The sequence below is a fragment of the Schistocerca serialis genome, chromosome 4 (assembly GCF_023864345.2).
Source record: "Schistocerca serialis cubense isolate TAMUIC-IGC-003099 chromosome 4, iqSchSeri2.2, whole genome shotgun sequence".
NCBI lineage: Eukaryota > Metazoa > Arthropoda > Insecta > Orthoptera > Acrididae > Schistocerca > Schistocerca serialis.
In genome coordinates, this window is record NC_064641.1 from 116,956,539 (window position 1) to 116,972,865 (window position 16,327).

The 16,327-nt window shown below is 45.8% G+C and overlaps 1 protein-coding gene across 1 annotated transcript in view; it reads right to left on the minus strand.

The window, feature by feature from the left end:
* LOC126474303 (prolactin-releasing peptide receptor-like) overlaps positions 1 to 16,327 on the minus strand; it is a 161,999-nt gene that overhangs the window by 30,569 nt on the left and 115,103 nt on the right. Inside the window, exon 2 of the mRNA XM_050101769.1 lies at positions 11,751 to 12,590. Within this exon, the coding sequence (XP_049957726.1) occupies positions 11,751 to 12,590 (840 nt within the window). The remainder of the gene's footprint in view (positions 1 to 11,750; positions 12,591 to 16,327) is intronic.

Genomic DNA, 16,327 nt, shown 5'->3' on the forward strand with positions numbered 1-16,327 from the left:
GACCATTCGCAACCGTCTCCATGAAGCTGGGCTACGGTCCCGCACACCGTTAGGCCGTCTTCCGCTCACGCCCCAACATCGTGCAGCCCGCCTCCAGTGGTGTCGCGACAGGCGTGAATGGAGGGACGAATGGAGACGTGTCGTCTTCAGCGATGAGAGTCGCTTCTGCCTTGGTGCCAATGATGGTCGTATGCGTGTTTGGCGCCGTGCAGGTGAGCGCCACAATCAGGACTGCATACGACCGAGGCACACAGGGCCAACACCCGGTATCATGGTGTGGGGAGCGATCTCCTACACTGGCCGTACACCACTGGTGATCGTCGAGGGGACACTGAATAGTGCACGGTACATCCAAACCGTCATCGAACCCATCGTTCTACCATTCCTAGACCGGCAAGGGAACTTGCTGTTCCAACAGGACAATGCACGTCCGCATGTATCCCGTGCCACCCAACGTGCTCTAGAAGGTGTAAGTCAACTACCCTGGCCAGCAAGATCTCCAGATCTGTCCCCCATTGAGCGTGTTTGGGACTGGATGAAGCGTCGTCTCACGCGGTCTGCACGTCCAGCACGAACGCTGGTCCAACTGAGGCGCCAGGTGGAAATGGCATGGCAAGCCGTTCCACAGGACTACATCCAACATCTCTACGATCGTCTCCATGGGAGAATAGCAGCCTGCATTGCTGCGAAAGGTGGATATACACTGTACTAGTGCCGACATTGTGCATGCTCTGTTGCCTGTGTCTATGTGCCTGTGGTTCTGTCAGTGTGATCATGTGATGTATCTGACCCCAGGAATGTGTCAATAAAGTTTCCCCTTCCTGGGACAACGAATTCACGGTGTTCTTATTTCAATTTCCAGGAGTGTATTTTCGTCAGCGTTGTGACTTGGGAAATGACGTTTTTCCGCTTTCTCTGTCTGCGCTATAAATCTTCGAGATGGTGTCTCCTAAAACGTGAGACATTTGAGTTATCTTGGGTTACCGGACTACCCACCACACGAGCAACAACACTTTGCCCACGTTCGATCGGTTTGTCTGTAGACACAATTATGGCTGTCACGGAAATGGATTGGATGTGGGCGGGGCATGGAGCCACATCTGGCTGTTTTCGAAGATATAGCACAAGAAGTTTATAAAACGTGTACAGCGACGATCTCTTACCATAATTTACTTCACGTTCGCCGAGGGGATCATACAAAAACAACCTTACGATACCATTTGGCGCCGGCATTACGTACTGACACATACACAGAACACTGTTCCGACCCCCTCTGGCAGTTGAAACCTGTTGAGGACATTCCACAGGTGCCGTTAGTGGCGAAACAGAGCAGCGTAACCTGCTGGCTTTGCTAGCATCTGCATTTATGTTCAAGCATTTTCACGGCGTTCCCATATTTTTCTATAACCCCAGTGTATATACGGCGAGTCCCTACACCAAGCACGATTCCTTTGTTTATATTCCTACACTTTGCTACAGTTTTCTGGCGTTGCAACTTTCCTTCCGACAACGGCACCACCTGCTACGTCACGGAACTTCCTACAGTATCGACCGCATAATTCACACGGTGACAATTATTGAACTATAGGGAAAAAAACGAAACTAGTTACAAATTACGGCGTGCACACTCTTCATTCAACATGTAAACTTCACTACAGATATTCGGATTTACACTACTGACCATTAAAATTGCTACACCACGAAGATGACATGCTACAGACGCGAAATGTAACCTACAGGAAGAAGATGCTGTGATATGCAAATGATTAGCTTTTCAGAGCATTCACACAAGGTTGGCGCCGGTGGCGACACATACAACGTGCTGACGTGAGGAAAGTTTCCAACCGATTTCTCATACACAAACAGCAGTTGACCGGCGTTGCCTAGTGAAACGTTGTTGTGATGCCTCGTGTAAGGAGGAGAAATGCGTACCATCACGTTTCCGACTTTGATAAAGATCGGATTGTAGGCTATCGCGATTGAGGTTTATCGTATCGCGACATTGCTGCTCGCGTTGGTCGAGATCCAATGACTGTTAGCAGAATATGGAATCGGTGGGTTCAGGAGGGTAATACGGAACGCCGTGCTGGATCCCAACGGTCTCGTATCACTAGCAGTCGAGATGAGAGACATCTTATCCGCATGGCTGTAACGGATCGTGCAGCCACGTCTCGATGCCTGAGTCAACAGATGGGGACGTTTGAAAGACAACAACCATCTGCACGAACAGTTCGACGACGTATGCAGCAGCATGGACTATCAGGTCGGAGACCATGGCTGCGGTTACCCTGGACGCTGCATTACGGACAGGAGTGCCTGCGATAGTGTACTCAACGACGAACCTGGATGCACGAATGGCAAAACGTCATTTTTTCGGATGAATCCAGGTTCTGTTTACAGTATCCTGATGGCCGCATTCGTGTTTGGCGACATGATGGTGAACGCACATTGGGAGCGTGTATTCGTCATCGCCATAGTGGCGTATCACGCGGCGTGATGGTATGGGGTGCTATTGGTTACACATTTCAGATGTGTTACGACCCGTGGCTCTACCCTTCATTCGATCCCTGCAAACCCCTTCATTTCAGCAGGATAATGCACGATCGCATGTTGCAGGTGCTGTACGGGCCTTTCTGGATACAGAAAATGTTCGACTTCTGCTTTGGCCAGGACATTCTCCAGATCTCTCACCAATTGAAAACGTCTGGTCAATGGTGGCCGAGCAACTGGCTCGTCACAATACGCCAGTCACTATTCTTGATGAACTGTGGTATCGTGTTGAAGCTGCATGCGCAGCTATACCTGTACACGCCATCCAAGCTCTGTTTGACTCAATGCCCAGGCGTATCAAGGCCGTTATTATGGCCAGAGGTCGTTGTTCTGGGTACTGATTTCTCAGGATCTATGCACCCAAATAGCTTGAAAATGTAATCACATGTCAGTTCTAGTATAATATATTTGTCCAATGATTACCCGTTTATCATCTGCATTTCTTCTTGGTGTAGCAATTTTAATGGCAGTAGTGTAGTTACAAACTACGGTGTCCACACACTTTATTCAACATTTAAAAATCACTAAGATATTCGGATTTTGGTTATGATATGTTCGATGTATCTTCCATCATTGGCGACGATGTGGCGCAGACGAATAGCGAAATTCTGCATGACCCGCTGAAGTGTCGGAACATCGATGCTGTCGATGACCTCCCTAATGGCTGTTTTCAGCTCAGCAATGGTGTTGGGATTATGCTGTACACCTTATCTTTAATGCAGCCCCACAAAAAAGTAGCATGTATTTAGATCCGGAGAATATGGCGGTCAATCGAGGCCCATCCGCCGCGCGGGATTAGCCGAGCGGTCTTGGGCGCTGCAGTCATGGACTGTGTGGCTGGTCCCGGCGGAGGTTCGAGTCCTCCCGCGGTCATGGGTGTGTGTGTGTGTCCTTAGGATAATTTAGGTTAAGTAGTGTGTAACCTTAGGGACTGATGACCTTAGCAGTTAAGTCCCATAAGGTATCACACACATTTGAACATTTGAGGCCCATTCCAGTCACCTCTGAGTACCCCAGAGCCAGAATGTGGTCCCCGAAGTACTCCTCCAGGACATCAGACACTCCCCTGCTTCCATGGGGTCGAGCTCCGTCTTGCATGAACCACATCATATTGAAATCAGCGTCACTTTTGATAATGGGGATGAAATCGTCTAATAGCCTACCAAAACCTTCACTTACCGTCATTGTGCCATCAGGGAATATCGCACCGATTATTCCGTGGCTGGACATTGCACACCACACAGTCACTCGTTGAGAGTGAGGAGACTTCTCGATCGCAAAATGGGGACTCTCAGTCCCCCCAATTCGCCAATTTTGCTTATTGACGAACCCATCCAAGTAAAACTGGGTTTCGTCGTTAAATCAAACCGTGCAATTCCCATCATGCCCCGCGGCCAACCGCTCAGTTTGAACGCCCTAACGCAAGTCGTTCAGAAGTTATGACGATTTTATTTCATGTAGTTCAATAATTGTCACCCTGCACACAAATGATGTAGCGGAAGGGGTAGCCAGCGGTCTAGAACGATTTTCTGGTGATGCTGTGGTCTATAGTCAGCTGGTGTCCTTGGTGGACTATAGGAGGATACAATTTGACTTAGAGAAAATTTCTATTTGTCGTGGTGAATTGCAGCTAGCTGTAATAGGAAAATGTAAGTTAATGAAGATGAGTAGGAAAAACATACCCATAATGTTCGAGTACAGCATTAGTAGAGTTCTGCTTGGCACAGTCACGTCGGTTAAATATCTATGCGTAGCGGTGCAAAGTAATGTGAATGGAATGAGCATGAAAGAATTGTACTTGGGAAGGCTAATGGTCGACTTCAGATTACTGGGGGAATTTTAGGAAAGTGTGATTTCGTCTGTAAACGGGACCGCATATAGGACGCTGGTGCGACCTGTTCTTGAGTACTGCTCGAGTGTTTGGGATCCGTCCCAGGTCGGACTGAAGGAAGACATCGAAGCAGTTCAGAAGTGGGCTGCTAGATTTGTTACCTGTAGGTTCGAACAACATGCAAGTGTTGCGGAGATGCTTACGGAACTCAAATAGGAACCCCAGGAGGGAAGGCGACGTTCTTTTCGAGGAGCATTATTGAGAAAATTTAGAGAACAGGCATTTGAGGCTGACGGCAGAACGATTCTACTGCCGCCAACGTACACTACTGGCCATGAAAATTGCTACACCACGAACATGACATGCTACAGTCACGAAATTTAACCGACAGGAAGAAGATGCTGTGATATGTAAATGATTAGCTTTTCAGAACATTCACACAAGGTTGGCGCCGGTGGCGACACCTACAACGTGCTGACATAGTAAAGTTTCCAACCGTTTTCTCATTCACAAACAGCAGTTGACCGCCGTTGCCTGGTGAAACGTTGTTGTGATGCCTCGTGTAAGGAGGAGAAATGCGTACAATCACGCTTCCGACTTTGATAAAGGTCGGATTGTAGCTTATCGCGATTGCGGTTTATCGTATCGCGACATTGCTGCTCGCGTTATAGATATCCAATGACTGTTAGCAGAATATGGAATCGGTGGGTTCAGGAGGGTAATACGGAACGCCGTGCTGGATCCCAACGGCCTCGTATCACTAGCAGTCGAGATGACAGGCATCTTATCTGCATGGCTGTGACGAATCGTGCAGCCACGTCTCGATCCCTGAGTCAACAGATGGGGACGTTAGCAAGACAACAACCATCTGCACCAACAGTTCGACGACGTTTGCAGTAGCATGGACTATCAGCTCGGAGACCATGGCTGCGACTACCCTTGACGCTGCATCACAGATAGGAGCGCCTGCGATCGTGTACTCCACGACGAACCTGGATGCACGAATGGCAAAACGTCAGTTTTTCGCATGAATGCAAGTTCTTTTTACTGCATCCTGATGGTCGTATCCGTGTTTGGCGACATGATGGTGAACGCACATTGGAAGCGTCTATTCGTCATTGCCATACTGGCGTATCACCCGGCGCAATGGTATGGGGTGCCATTGGTTACACGTCTCGGTCACCTCTTGTTCGCACTGACGGCACTTTGAACAGTGGAAGTTACATTTCAGATGTGTTACGACCCGTGGCTCTACCCTTCATTCGATCCCTGCAAATCCCTACATTTCAGCAGGATAATGCACGACCGCATGTTGCAGGTCCTGTACGGGCCATTCTGGATACAGAAAATGTTCGACTGCTGCCCTGGCCAGCACATTCTCCAGATCTCTCACCAACTGAAAACGTCTGGTCAATGGTGGCCGAGCAACTGGCTCGTCACAATACGCCAATCACTACTCTTGATGAACTGTGGCATCGCGTTGAAGCTGCATGGGCAGCTGTACGATCCATGCAAGCTCTGTTTGACTCAATGCCCAGGCGTATCAACGCCGTTATTACGGCCAGAGGTGGTTGTTCTGGGTACTGATTTCTCAAGATCTATACACCCAAATTGCGTTAAAATGTAATCACATGCCAGTTCTAGTATATTTGTCCAATGAATACCCGTTTAACATCTGCATTTCTTCTTGGTGTAGCAATTTTAATGGCCTGTAGTGTGTATTTCGCGTAATATCCACGAAGGTGAGGCTAGAGAGATTAAGGTTCGTACGGACTTATGTAGACTCTAGTTTTTCGCTTGCTCTCTTTGCGAGTTGAACAGGAAAGGAAATGACTAATAGTGGTGGAGTATATCCACCGCCACAGCCCATAAGGCGGCTTTCGTGTACGAATGTAAATGTAGATGGTTTACCTATTACTGACCCTATGTTATTGTTCAATTTCATACCGTTACGGAGGTGAAAATTGGTGATTGAAATTTCGTGAAAAATTCTCACCGCATCTAAAACCGTCTCTTTTTTAATGATTGCCACAAAAAATCGTGCATCATATCCGTGCCACTCTCTCCGCTATTTCGCCATAATACGAAACGAAACGCCCTTCTTAGAACTTTTTCGATGTCCTCCGTCAATCCTATCTGGTAAGAATCCCATATCGCACAGCAATACTCCAAAAGAAGACAGACAAGTGTAGTGTAGGCACTCTCTTTAGCATCTTATAAGTGTTCTTCCAATAAATCGCAGTCTTTGATTCGCTGATGAGATCGTTCCGTTTTAAATTACTCATAAGCGTAATCCTTGCGTATTTAGCTGAATTAACATCTTTAGGTTTGCATTATTTGTCGTTCAAAGTAAATTTAGTGGATTCTTTTTAGTACTCTTTTGCATGACCTCACACTTTTCGTATTTAGAGTCAATTACTCCTTTTTGCAACATACCGATATCCCGTCTAAATCATTTTGCAACTGATTTTTAACGTCTGATGAACTTACAAGATGGTAAACGATAGCATTATCTGCAAACAGAGCCCTAACACAGTTCCATGTGGCACGCATGAACTTGCTTATACATCTGCCGACGATTCCCCGTTCAAGATGACACGCTTCTTCCTCCCTACCAATCCTATCACGATTAAATATCTCAAAACTTATTTTCCGTCTCAGTCAACAAGAACAATAATGTAGTGATAAACGGTGTAGCACGAACAGGAAGTCACAAATCTTTTGGCTCAAAGTTATGCAGACTGTCGAGAATCGTACATTGAGTTCTTTCAGCTAAACAACCAATGGTCGTAAATGTGTATTTAGTTCATTATTGATATAGGCGAGTTATACTGAAACAAAAACCCTTCAGAGAAATAACTACCAGTCTCAATATGCGCGTAACAGCATATTCCATTGAAGAAACTGATTTCTGGGTTCAGAATCACTTGACCCCATCGTTTGTATACTGAATTCCTGCTCTACCAGCAGTCTTCAAACATTGTATTTTTCGAAGCGTGCTCTATCATGGACATAATGTGTGCTCATTGATGAACCTACTCTCACATGCTCCAACGACGATTCTACAAATTCTACTGTGCAGATCTTCCTTATCGAGATCCTTGACATACTCTGTTGACTGAATGACTCAGTTCCAGTTAAGTTTCCGTCCATAGCGATAAATTTCCTGGAGTTACTTCGATGACCATCACGAAACTTTTCTTTGCAAACAGGTTTGGCCTGGCATGCTCTAGATATTGTTACACCATACGTTATATGCATGTCAGTTTGCAAGTTCTTCTAACCTGTAACGTCACGGATTTGACAACTATTCAAGAACTGAAACTTCCTGGCATATTAAAACTGTGTGCCGAACCGAGACCCGAACTCGTGACCATTGCCTTTCACGGGCAAATGCTCTACCAACTGAGCTACCCAAGCACGACCCTCTACCTGTCCCCACAGCGTCAATTCTGCCAGTACATCGTCTCCTACATTCCAAACTTCACAGAAGCTCTTCTGCGAACCAGATGCCTGCACTTGGATGCCGGACTGTTTGGGTCTGCCAAGCGTTGTTGTACAGGGGGGTGTACTCAGCCCCTGTGAGGCCAATTGAGGAGCTGCTTGAGTGAGAAGTAGCGGTTCTGGTCAGGACAATTAACAATGGTCAGGAGAGCAGTGTGCTGCCCACATGCCCATCCATATTCACATCCAGTGATGCCTATCAAGTGAGCATGACACGGCAGTTGGTCAGTACCGTTGGATCCTCTGAGGCTTGTTCAGATGGAGATGGAGAGAGAGAGAATGAGAGAGAGACAGACAGACAGACTTATGCCACCTATAAACAGAAGATATTTTGAATCACCTCCCATGTTTGATGACAGATGATTGATAAATAGCGTGTAGCAAAAATACACAGACAAATTTCAAGGTTTGCAGAGGCTGTAGGAAAGACAAGGAGATGATAGAAACCTATATCTAAAAACGATGCTCTACAGTGTCATGCTTATGGAGGTCTGTGTCTGCTGCTAGGCCACCTATTTGGCAGCAAATGTGAGCTACGAGAAGAGGGGACGTGTTATGAATACCATCAGACCTGTTGCAAGGATGTTTGTTTTTGATCTGACAGTGTATAACCTCACATTCGCTTCCAACGGTGAGGTCTATAACATTTTTGTGGTCTGTAGTATTGCTGAATGACTCTTAAGGACTTGAGCTTCTAACTCAGTTGGTTCATCAAGAAACCGTCTAGATATTGAAGTTTGATACTATAATGGGCTCAGAACAGAGCCCTGTGGGACCCCACTTCTTGTCCAACAGTAATCTGTAAAATGTATATTTCAGGTGTAATATAATGAGTGCATATTATTGAGAGTCCTCAATGTATAGATAAGTAAGTTTTCAGTGACTCATTTTCGTTTGTCATAACATGATTTCTGGAAATCCTGCAAGTGTTTCACGATTTAAACAAAAACTACAGCATTTATTTATTTTTTCATGATTAGCGGAATGCATTTAGAGAATTTATTCCAATTTTCATGGGCATTTCTTCACAATATTTTTTTTTTTTTTTAGGTTTGCAAGTGTGATTTTCCTTCTCTCTTGCATTGTACGGGGTGTTCAGAATGTCTCTCTGCAGTGCCTTATTATTGTTAACCGCGTGTGCCATATGCTCCAGTGAATATACCGAAATGAAATTCATTGAAATACAAGTTATTACTTTACTGAATATTCATTTTTACTTATAAATTTTCACATTAAATGTGGAAAGTGCCCCCCCCCCCCCCCCTGTTGTTGAATACACTGTTCAGTTCGTTTAATCATGTTTCCAAACACAAGCTGTAACATTTCTTCTGTAACAGAAGCAGTGAAAGTGGATATTGCAGTTTTCAATTCATCGATGGATTTTGGATGGTTTTTATAGACAGTTGCATTCGTTTCACCCCAGAAGAAAAAGTCAGGTGGTGTTAAGTCAGGCGATCGTGGAGGCCAAAGTCGCTGTGAAATTGTGCGATCACCAAAAACATCAGCAAGCAGTGACATTGAAACGCGAGCTGTATGCGCGGTTGCACTATCTTGTTGAAAATAACCGTTCAGTATTTCACTTAACACAAGTTCTGCTATGAATGGGTACAGAATATCACTGCAATATCGTTGTGCGTTTATTTTTTCGTTGACAAATATGGGACCCACAATCCGACGCCTAGAAGTTGCAATTCAAACTCCTATTTTTCACAGAATGAAGTGGTTCCTCATGAATACACAATGGATTTGCAGCACTCCCCATGCGAGAATTTTGCGAGTTCGTGAACCCAGATAAATGAAACCATCCTCATCAGTGAAAAACGTTTCATTAAGAATATCCCTTCCATTTTGTTGAACGAAATTTTAGAATCATTGACAGTAACACAGTCTCTTGCCATGCTCAGTGTTTTTCAGTTTCTGCACGTCTGTCACTTTGTATGGGAAAAGCTCTAATTTTTTCCTTACAGCTGTGTGGGCCGTTCCGACACTAACATCGATTTCCTGGGCGAGTTTTCTTACTGACTTGTTCGGACTCATGGACATTTTATCGGAAATATCGAGTAGTTTATACACAGACAAAACGTTAGAACGATCGCTTCTCGGTGCATCTGTCACTGAACCTGTATTTCGAAATTTGTTAATCAAATCTCGCACAGTATCGCGAAGTGGGAGTGTTGTCTCCGAGAAAACTGAATTAAATGTTTGACGAACTGAAACTGTGTATTTACCGCCAGCTTTGAACACTTATTCGACTAAAAACACACGTTCTTCAATTGTTAGCATTTTAACAGTGACAAAGACGAAACAAGCGAACAAAGGAACTAAACTCAAACGTTCACGTCAATAAGTAACGACACACATCAACGATACTACTGACGCTGGCTGAGATAAACGAAACAGTGGAATGTTGGGAGAGTCCACTTGGACGGAAGTATCCCAGGCAGGCGAACAATCATACGGCACGCGTGGCAAACGATCGTACGGCACTCTGGAGAGACTTTTTTGAACACCCCGTAGTTTTCTGTAGGAGGTTATAGTACAATCGGTTAATTGCACAAAATGGAATCTTCTTAGATGCTCTGTTTGAGATTGTATTTTTGTTTGTCTGCTTCCAAGATTGTGACTCCTCCATTACGGAGAAAATGACACAGGCAAATCATTTATAATGTTTTTTTTTTTTTTTGTTTTTGTAATCGAAACATGCTACAGAGGTATTACGACATTATGGTTTCGTAAAGACTTTGCACACAGCCAGAGGTGTTATACTTTATGTAGATTATATTATATATACGAAGACGTTGAATATAAAATTTATTTTGCCATCATTGCTCTCTCTCTCTCTCTCTCTCTCTCTCTCTCTCTCTCTCTCTCTCTCTGAGAAAATGTACATATTTATGAAACTTAGTACTGTTATCACACATTTAGAAAGAAATTTTTAAAAAATTACTGATTCGCTATGCACTTTACCACTGAATCTGTTTTCAACTAACTTTTTGTGCTGTACAATAATTTCGAGCTGCACCATTAAACACCTTTGACTGTGGACAAACTCTTTGTGAATCCATAATGTTGTAATACCTCTGTAGCTTGTTTTGATGACAGAAACAAACAGTGTAAATGATGCTTTGCTTCTGGGTGCTATTCTGAGTAATGGTGGAGGCACAATACTTGTCAACAGAAAAACAAAAATACCATCTCAAACACAGCATAGAGGAAAATTTCGTTTTGTCCTATTTCCCAGTTGCACTATAGCCTCACAAAGACAACTACAACGCAAGACAGGCAGAAAAACAGATATGAGAACGTCAAAAAAACATTTATGTAAAAAATACATTTGGAAATGAGAATAGATTCTAGAAACGTGTTGTGCTAAGCATTAAAAAATGAATGACAGGTGCAGTTTTTCATTCTTTAGATGGTGAAGTTTTCAATATATGAAGAATACCGGATCTATGTCCACCCCTGGCAGCCGAAGAAGGCGCATGAAGGAGAGCGAATGGAAGGGCTAGAAGGGGAGATGGGAGGCCCTAAGGGAAAGGAAAAAAAAAGTGGTCAGTGTGACAGAATGTCAATCCTAAGGGCCCGGGTTCGATTCCCGGCTAGGTTGGAGATTTTTTCCGATCAGGGACTGGGTGTTTCCTAATCATCGTCATTTCATCTCCATAGACGCGCAAGTCGCCGAAGTGCGTCAAATCTAAAGACTTGTACCTGGCGAACGGTCTACCTGACGGGAGGCCCCAGTCACACGACATTTTTACTGGATCCATGAGGAGTAAATTGTGGAGTTTTTCATTATGTAGATGACGAAATTTTCGATATATGAAGAATACCAGATCTACAAGGAATGTCAGTTATGGAGACTGACCTAGATGGAGGGAGAGAGGTCCAGCAGGTTCTCGACAGTCGAGAAGTGGACGACCTCGCCAGAAGCGCAGTAGGAAACGACGGGGACCGCGACGACGCCGACGTCGGACTCTGGCAGCAGCGTCTGCGCCGACTGGCCGGGGTCGCAGGCGCCGGCGACGACGTCATCGGCGTGGGCACCGCCCGCGCCCACGCCCCCGCAGCAGCAGGGCAGCAGGCGGCGGAACTCGCGCCGGAAGTTGTCGTTGAGCCAGGCGTACAGGAATGGGTTGTAGCAGGCCGAGCTGGTGGCGAGAACGTGCGCCACGAAGAAGCCGAGGTGGAAGAAGCGCCAGCGTGTGGCGCGCGCGCTCAGGTCGGCGGCCAGGTTGAGCAGCGCCAGCGGCAGCCAGCAGGCGGCGAACACCGCCACGACGGCCACCAGCAGGCGCAGAGTGCGCCGCGCGCGCGCTCGCGCAGCCTCGCGCACCGCGACGGGCGGGCTAGCGGCGCTGGCTGCGCGCCGGTCGCGCTCCCGCGCGCGCAACCGCAGCCAGACGCGGCCGTAGCAGAAGGCGGCGACGGCGAGCGGCACGGCCAGCTGCGCGCAGAAAGTGGCTGCGCCGAAGGTGGCGCGCGCGCGCGCCGACGGCCAGTGTTCCTCGCAGGCGCCGTCGGCCGGCCGGTGCTGCACGTGCAGTGCGTACGGCAGCGCGCCCGCGCACGCGCACAGCCACACGGCCGCCACGGCGAGGAGGCAGCAGGCGCCGCGCGGCCGCGCGCGCAGCGGCTGCGTCACCGCCACGTACCGGTCCGCAGCCACCACCGCCAGCGACAGCGACGACACGTACACGCTGGTGCCCTGCACACACGCACGCATAACAGGCACATGCGCGCGCTCCGCTGTCACGACAGCCGCTCTCCTCCCTGCACTACATCAGCACTTGACATCACAGTAACATCCACCACACCCAGAAGGGTAAGAAGAATTGGGAGCATTTTGGGCCGCACACAGACCAAGAATGAAGTGCTAAGACACAGATGCAGTCTTTCGACCCTACTGTTCAATCTCTACACCGAAGAAGCAATTATGGAAACAAAAGATAGCTTCAGGAGTCGAATTAAAATTCAGTGTCAAAGGATGGCAACAATACAATTCGCTGATGACATTGTTGTCCTGAGTAAAGTGAAGAAAAATTACATGATCTGCTGAATGGAATGAACAGTGTAATGAGTACAGAATATGGACTGAGAGTAAATCGAAGAAAGAGGAAACTAATGAGAAGTAGCAGAAATGAGAACGGCGAGAAACTTAACATGAGAATTGATGGTCATGATGTAGACGAAGTTGAGGAATTCTGCTACCTAGGCAGCAAAAAAATTAATGGCAGATGGAGCAAGGAAGGCATCAAAAGGCATTCCTGGCCAAGGGAAGTCTACTAGTATCAAACATAGACCTTAATTTGAGGACGAAATTTCTGAGAATGTACTTTTGTAGCACAGTAATGTATGCTAGTGAAACATGGACTGTGGGAAAACTGGAACACAAGAGAATCTAAGCATTTCAGATGTGGTGCTACAGACGACTGTTGAAAATTAGGCGGAGTGATAAGGTAAGGAGTGAGAAGGTCCTGTGCGGAATCGGAGAGGAAAGTAATGTGTGGAAAACACTGATAAGGAGAAGGAATAGGATGATATGGACATCTGTGAAGACATCGAGGAATTACTTCCATGGTACTACAGGGAGCTGTAGAGGATAAAACTGTAGAGGAAGACAGAGATTGGAATACATCCTGCAAATAACTGAAGACATATATTGCAAGTGCTAATCTGAGATGAAGAGATTGGCTCAGGAGAGGAATTCGTGATGGGCCACATCTAGCTAGTCAGAAGGCTGATGACTCAAAAAAAGAAAAATCGCACAATGGGCACCAAATTTATTCTGGCAAGATTACAGTCAACTCGCTGCCATGTCTATTATAGATCAGAAATGAGGTCTGTTGCTCATTTTAAACTAATGAGTGTCACCTACAATGTTACCGCGCTGGGTAGCCGAGCGGTCGGGTGCGCATTGTCATGGTCTGCGTGGCTCCCCCTGTCGGAGGTTCGAGTCCTCCCTCGGGCATGGATGTGTGTGGTTGTCCTTACCGTAAGTCAGTTTAAGTTAGATTACGTAGTGTGTAAGCTTAGGGACCGATGACCTCAGCAGTTTGGTCCCATAAGACCTTACCACAAATTTCCCACTTTTTAATGTTATTTATTTATTTATTTTTTATTTATTTATTTATTTATTTATTTATTTATTTATTTATTTATTTTTTTTTTTTTGCCTACATTGTCACCTCCGAACTCACTGCTTTGGTATACTTGGAGACTCCACTGACCAGTCTTACGCCACTGCCCATTTAAACAAAAATTAGTCACTTGAGTCTTTCGTTGGCTGCAAGTGGCCTATCCCAGTACAGAATTTCGTTTTATTGGCAGGACACTTAGAAGATGTAACAGACCTACTAAGGAGACTGCCCACACTACACTTGTCCGTCCTCTTTTAGAATACTGCTGCATGGTGTGGAATCCTTACCAGATAGGACTGACGGAGCACATCGAAAAAGTTCAAAGGAGGGCAGCACGTTTTGTATTATCGCGAAATATGGGAGAGAGTGTCACAGAAATGATACAGGGCTGGAAATCATTAAAAGAAAGGCGTTTTTCGTTGCGACAGAATCTTCTCACGAAATTCCAATCACCAAGTCTCTCCTCCGAATGCGAAAATATTTCACTGTACATAATGTCAGCCCTATATGTATCTTCGATAACAACTGTATTACAACAATTGGTCTATAAGACCACAAATATGTTTTTTTGATGATGACATGTCACAGACCAGTCTGAAATATTTTAATATTTCAAGATGTACTTGAAAAGGCTATAATGACGAAAACATGATTGTGTAAAATACATGAACAATGAAGTCAAATGGTGTACATTGGTCAGAAAACTTTTCACATGATTCGCTTGATTACGAATGACACATCTGCGAATGCACTGCCCTTTCATACCCTGTATACGCGATACTACCACCATCTGTATACAGGGTGTTACAAAAAGGTACGGCCAAACTTTCAGGAAACATTCCTCACACACAAATAAAGAAAAGATGTTATTTGGACATGTGTCCGCAAACGCTTAATTTCCATGTTAGAGCTCATTTTAGTTTCGTCAGTATGTACTGTACGTCCTCGATTCACCGCCAGTTGGCCCAATTGAAGGAAAGTAATGTTGACTTCGGTGCTTGTGTTGACATGCGACTCATTGCTCTACAGTACTAGCATCAAGCACATCAGTACGTAGCATCAAGAGGTTAGTCTTCATCACGAACGTGGTTTTGCAGTCAGTGCAATGTTTACAAATGCGGAGTTGGCAGATGCCCATTTGATGTATGGATTAGCACGGGGCAATAGCCGTGGCGCGGTACGTTTGTATCGCGACAGATTTTCAGAACGAAGGTGTCCCGACAGGAAGATGTTCGAAGCAATTGATCGGCGTCTTAGTGAGCACGGAACATTCCAGCCTATGACTCGCGACTGGGGAAGACCTAGAACGACGAGGACACCTGCAATGGACGAGGCAATTCTTCGTGCAGTTGACGATAACCCTAATGTCAGCGTCAGAGAAGTTGCTGCTGTACAAGGTAACGTTGACCACGTCACTGTATGGAGAGTGCTATGGAAGAACCAGTTATTTCCGTACCATGTACAGAGTGTGCTGGCACTATCAGTAGCTGATTGGCTTCCACGGGTACACTTCTGCGAATAGTTCATCCAACAATGTGTCAATCCTCATTTCAGTGCAAATGTTCTCTTTACGGATGAGGCTTCATTCCAACGTGATCAAATTGTAAATTTTCACAATCAACATGTGTGGGCTGACGAGAATCCGCACGCAATTGTGCAATCACGTCATCAACACAGGTTTTCTGTGAACGTTTGGGCAGGCATTGTTGGTGATGTCTTGATTAGGCCCCATGTTCTTCCACTTACGCTCAATGGAGCACGTTATCATGATTTCATACGGGATACTCTACCTGTGCTGCTAGAACATGTGCCTTTACAAGTACGACACAACATGTGGTTCATGCACGGTGGAGCTACTGCACATTTCGGTCGAAGTGTTCGTACGCTTCTCAACAAAAGATTCGGTGACCGATGGATTGGTAGAGTCGGACCAATTCCATGGCCTCCACGCTCTCCAGACCTCAACCCTCTTGACTTTCATTTATGGGGGCATTTGAAAGCTCTTGTCTAGGCAACCCCGGTACCAAATGTAGAGACTCTTCGTGCTCGTATTGTGGACGGCTGTGATACAATACGCCATTCTCCAGGGCTCCATCAGCGCATCAGGGATTCCATTCGACGGAGGGTGGATGCATGTATCCTCGCTAACGGACGACATTTTGAACATTTCCTGTAACAAAGCGTTTGAAGTCACGCTGGTACGTTCTGTTGCTGCGTGTTCCCATTCCATGATTAATGTGATTTGAAATTCTGAAGGTGGCAGGGGTAAAATACAGGGAGCGAAAGGCTATTTACAATTTGTACA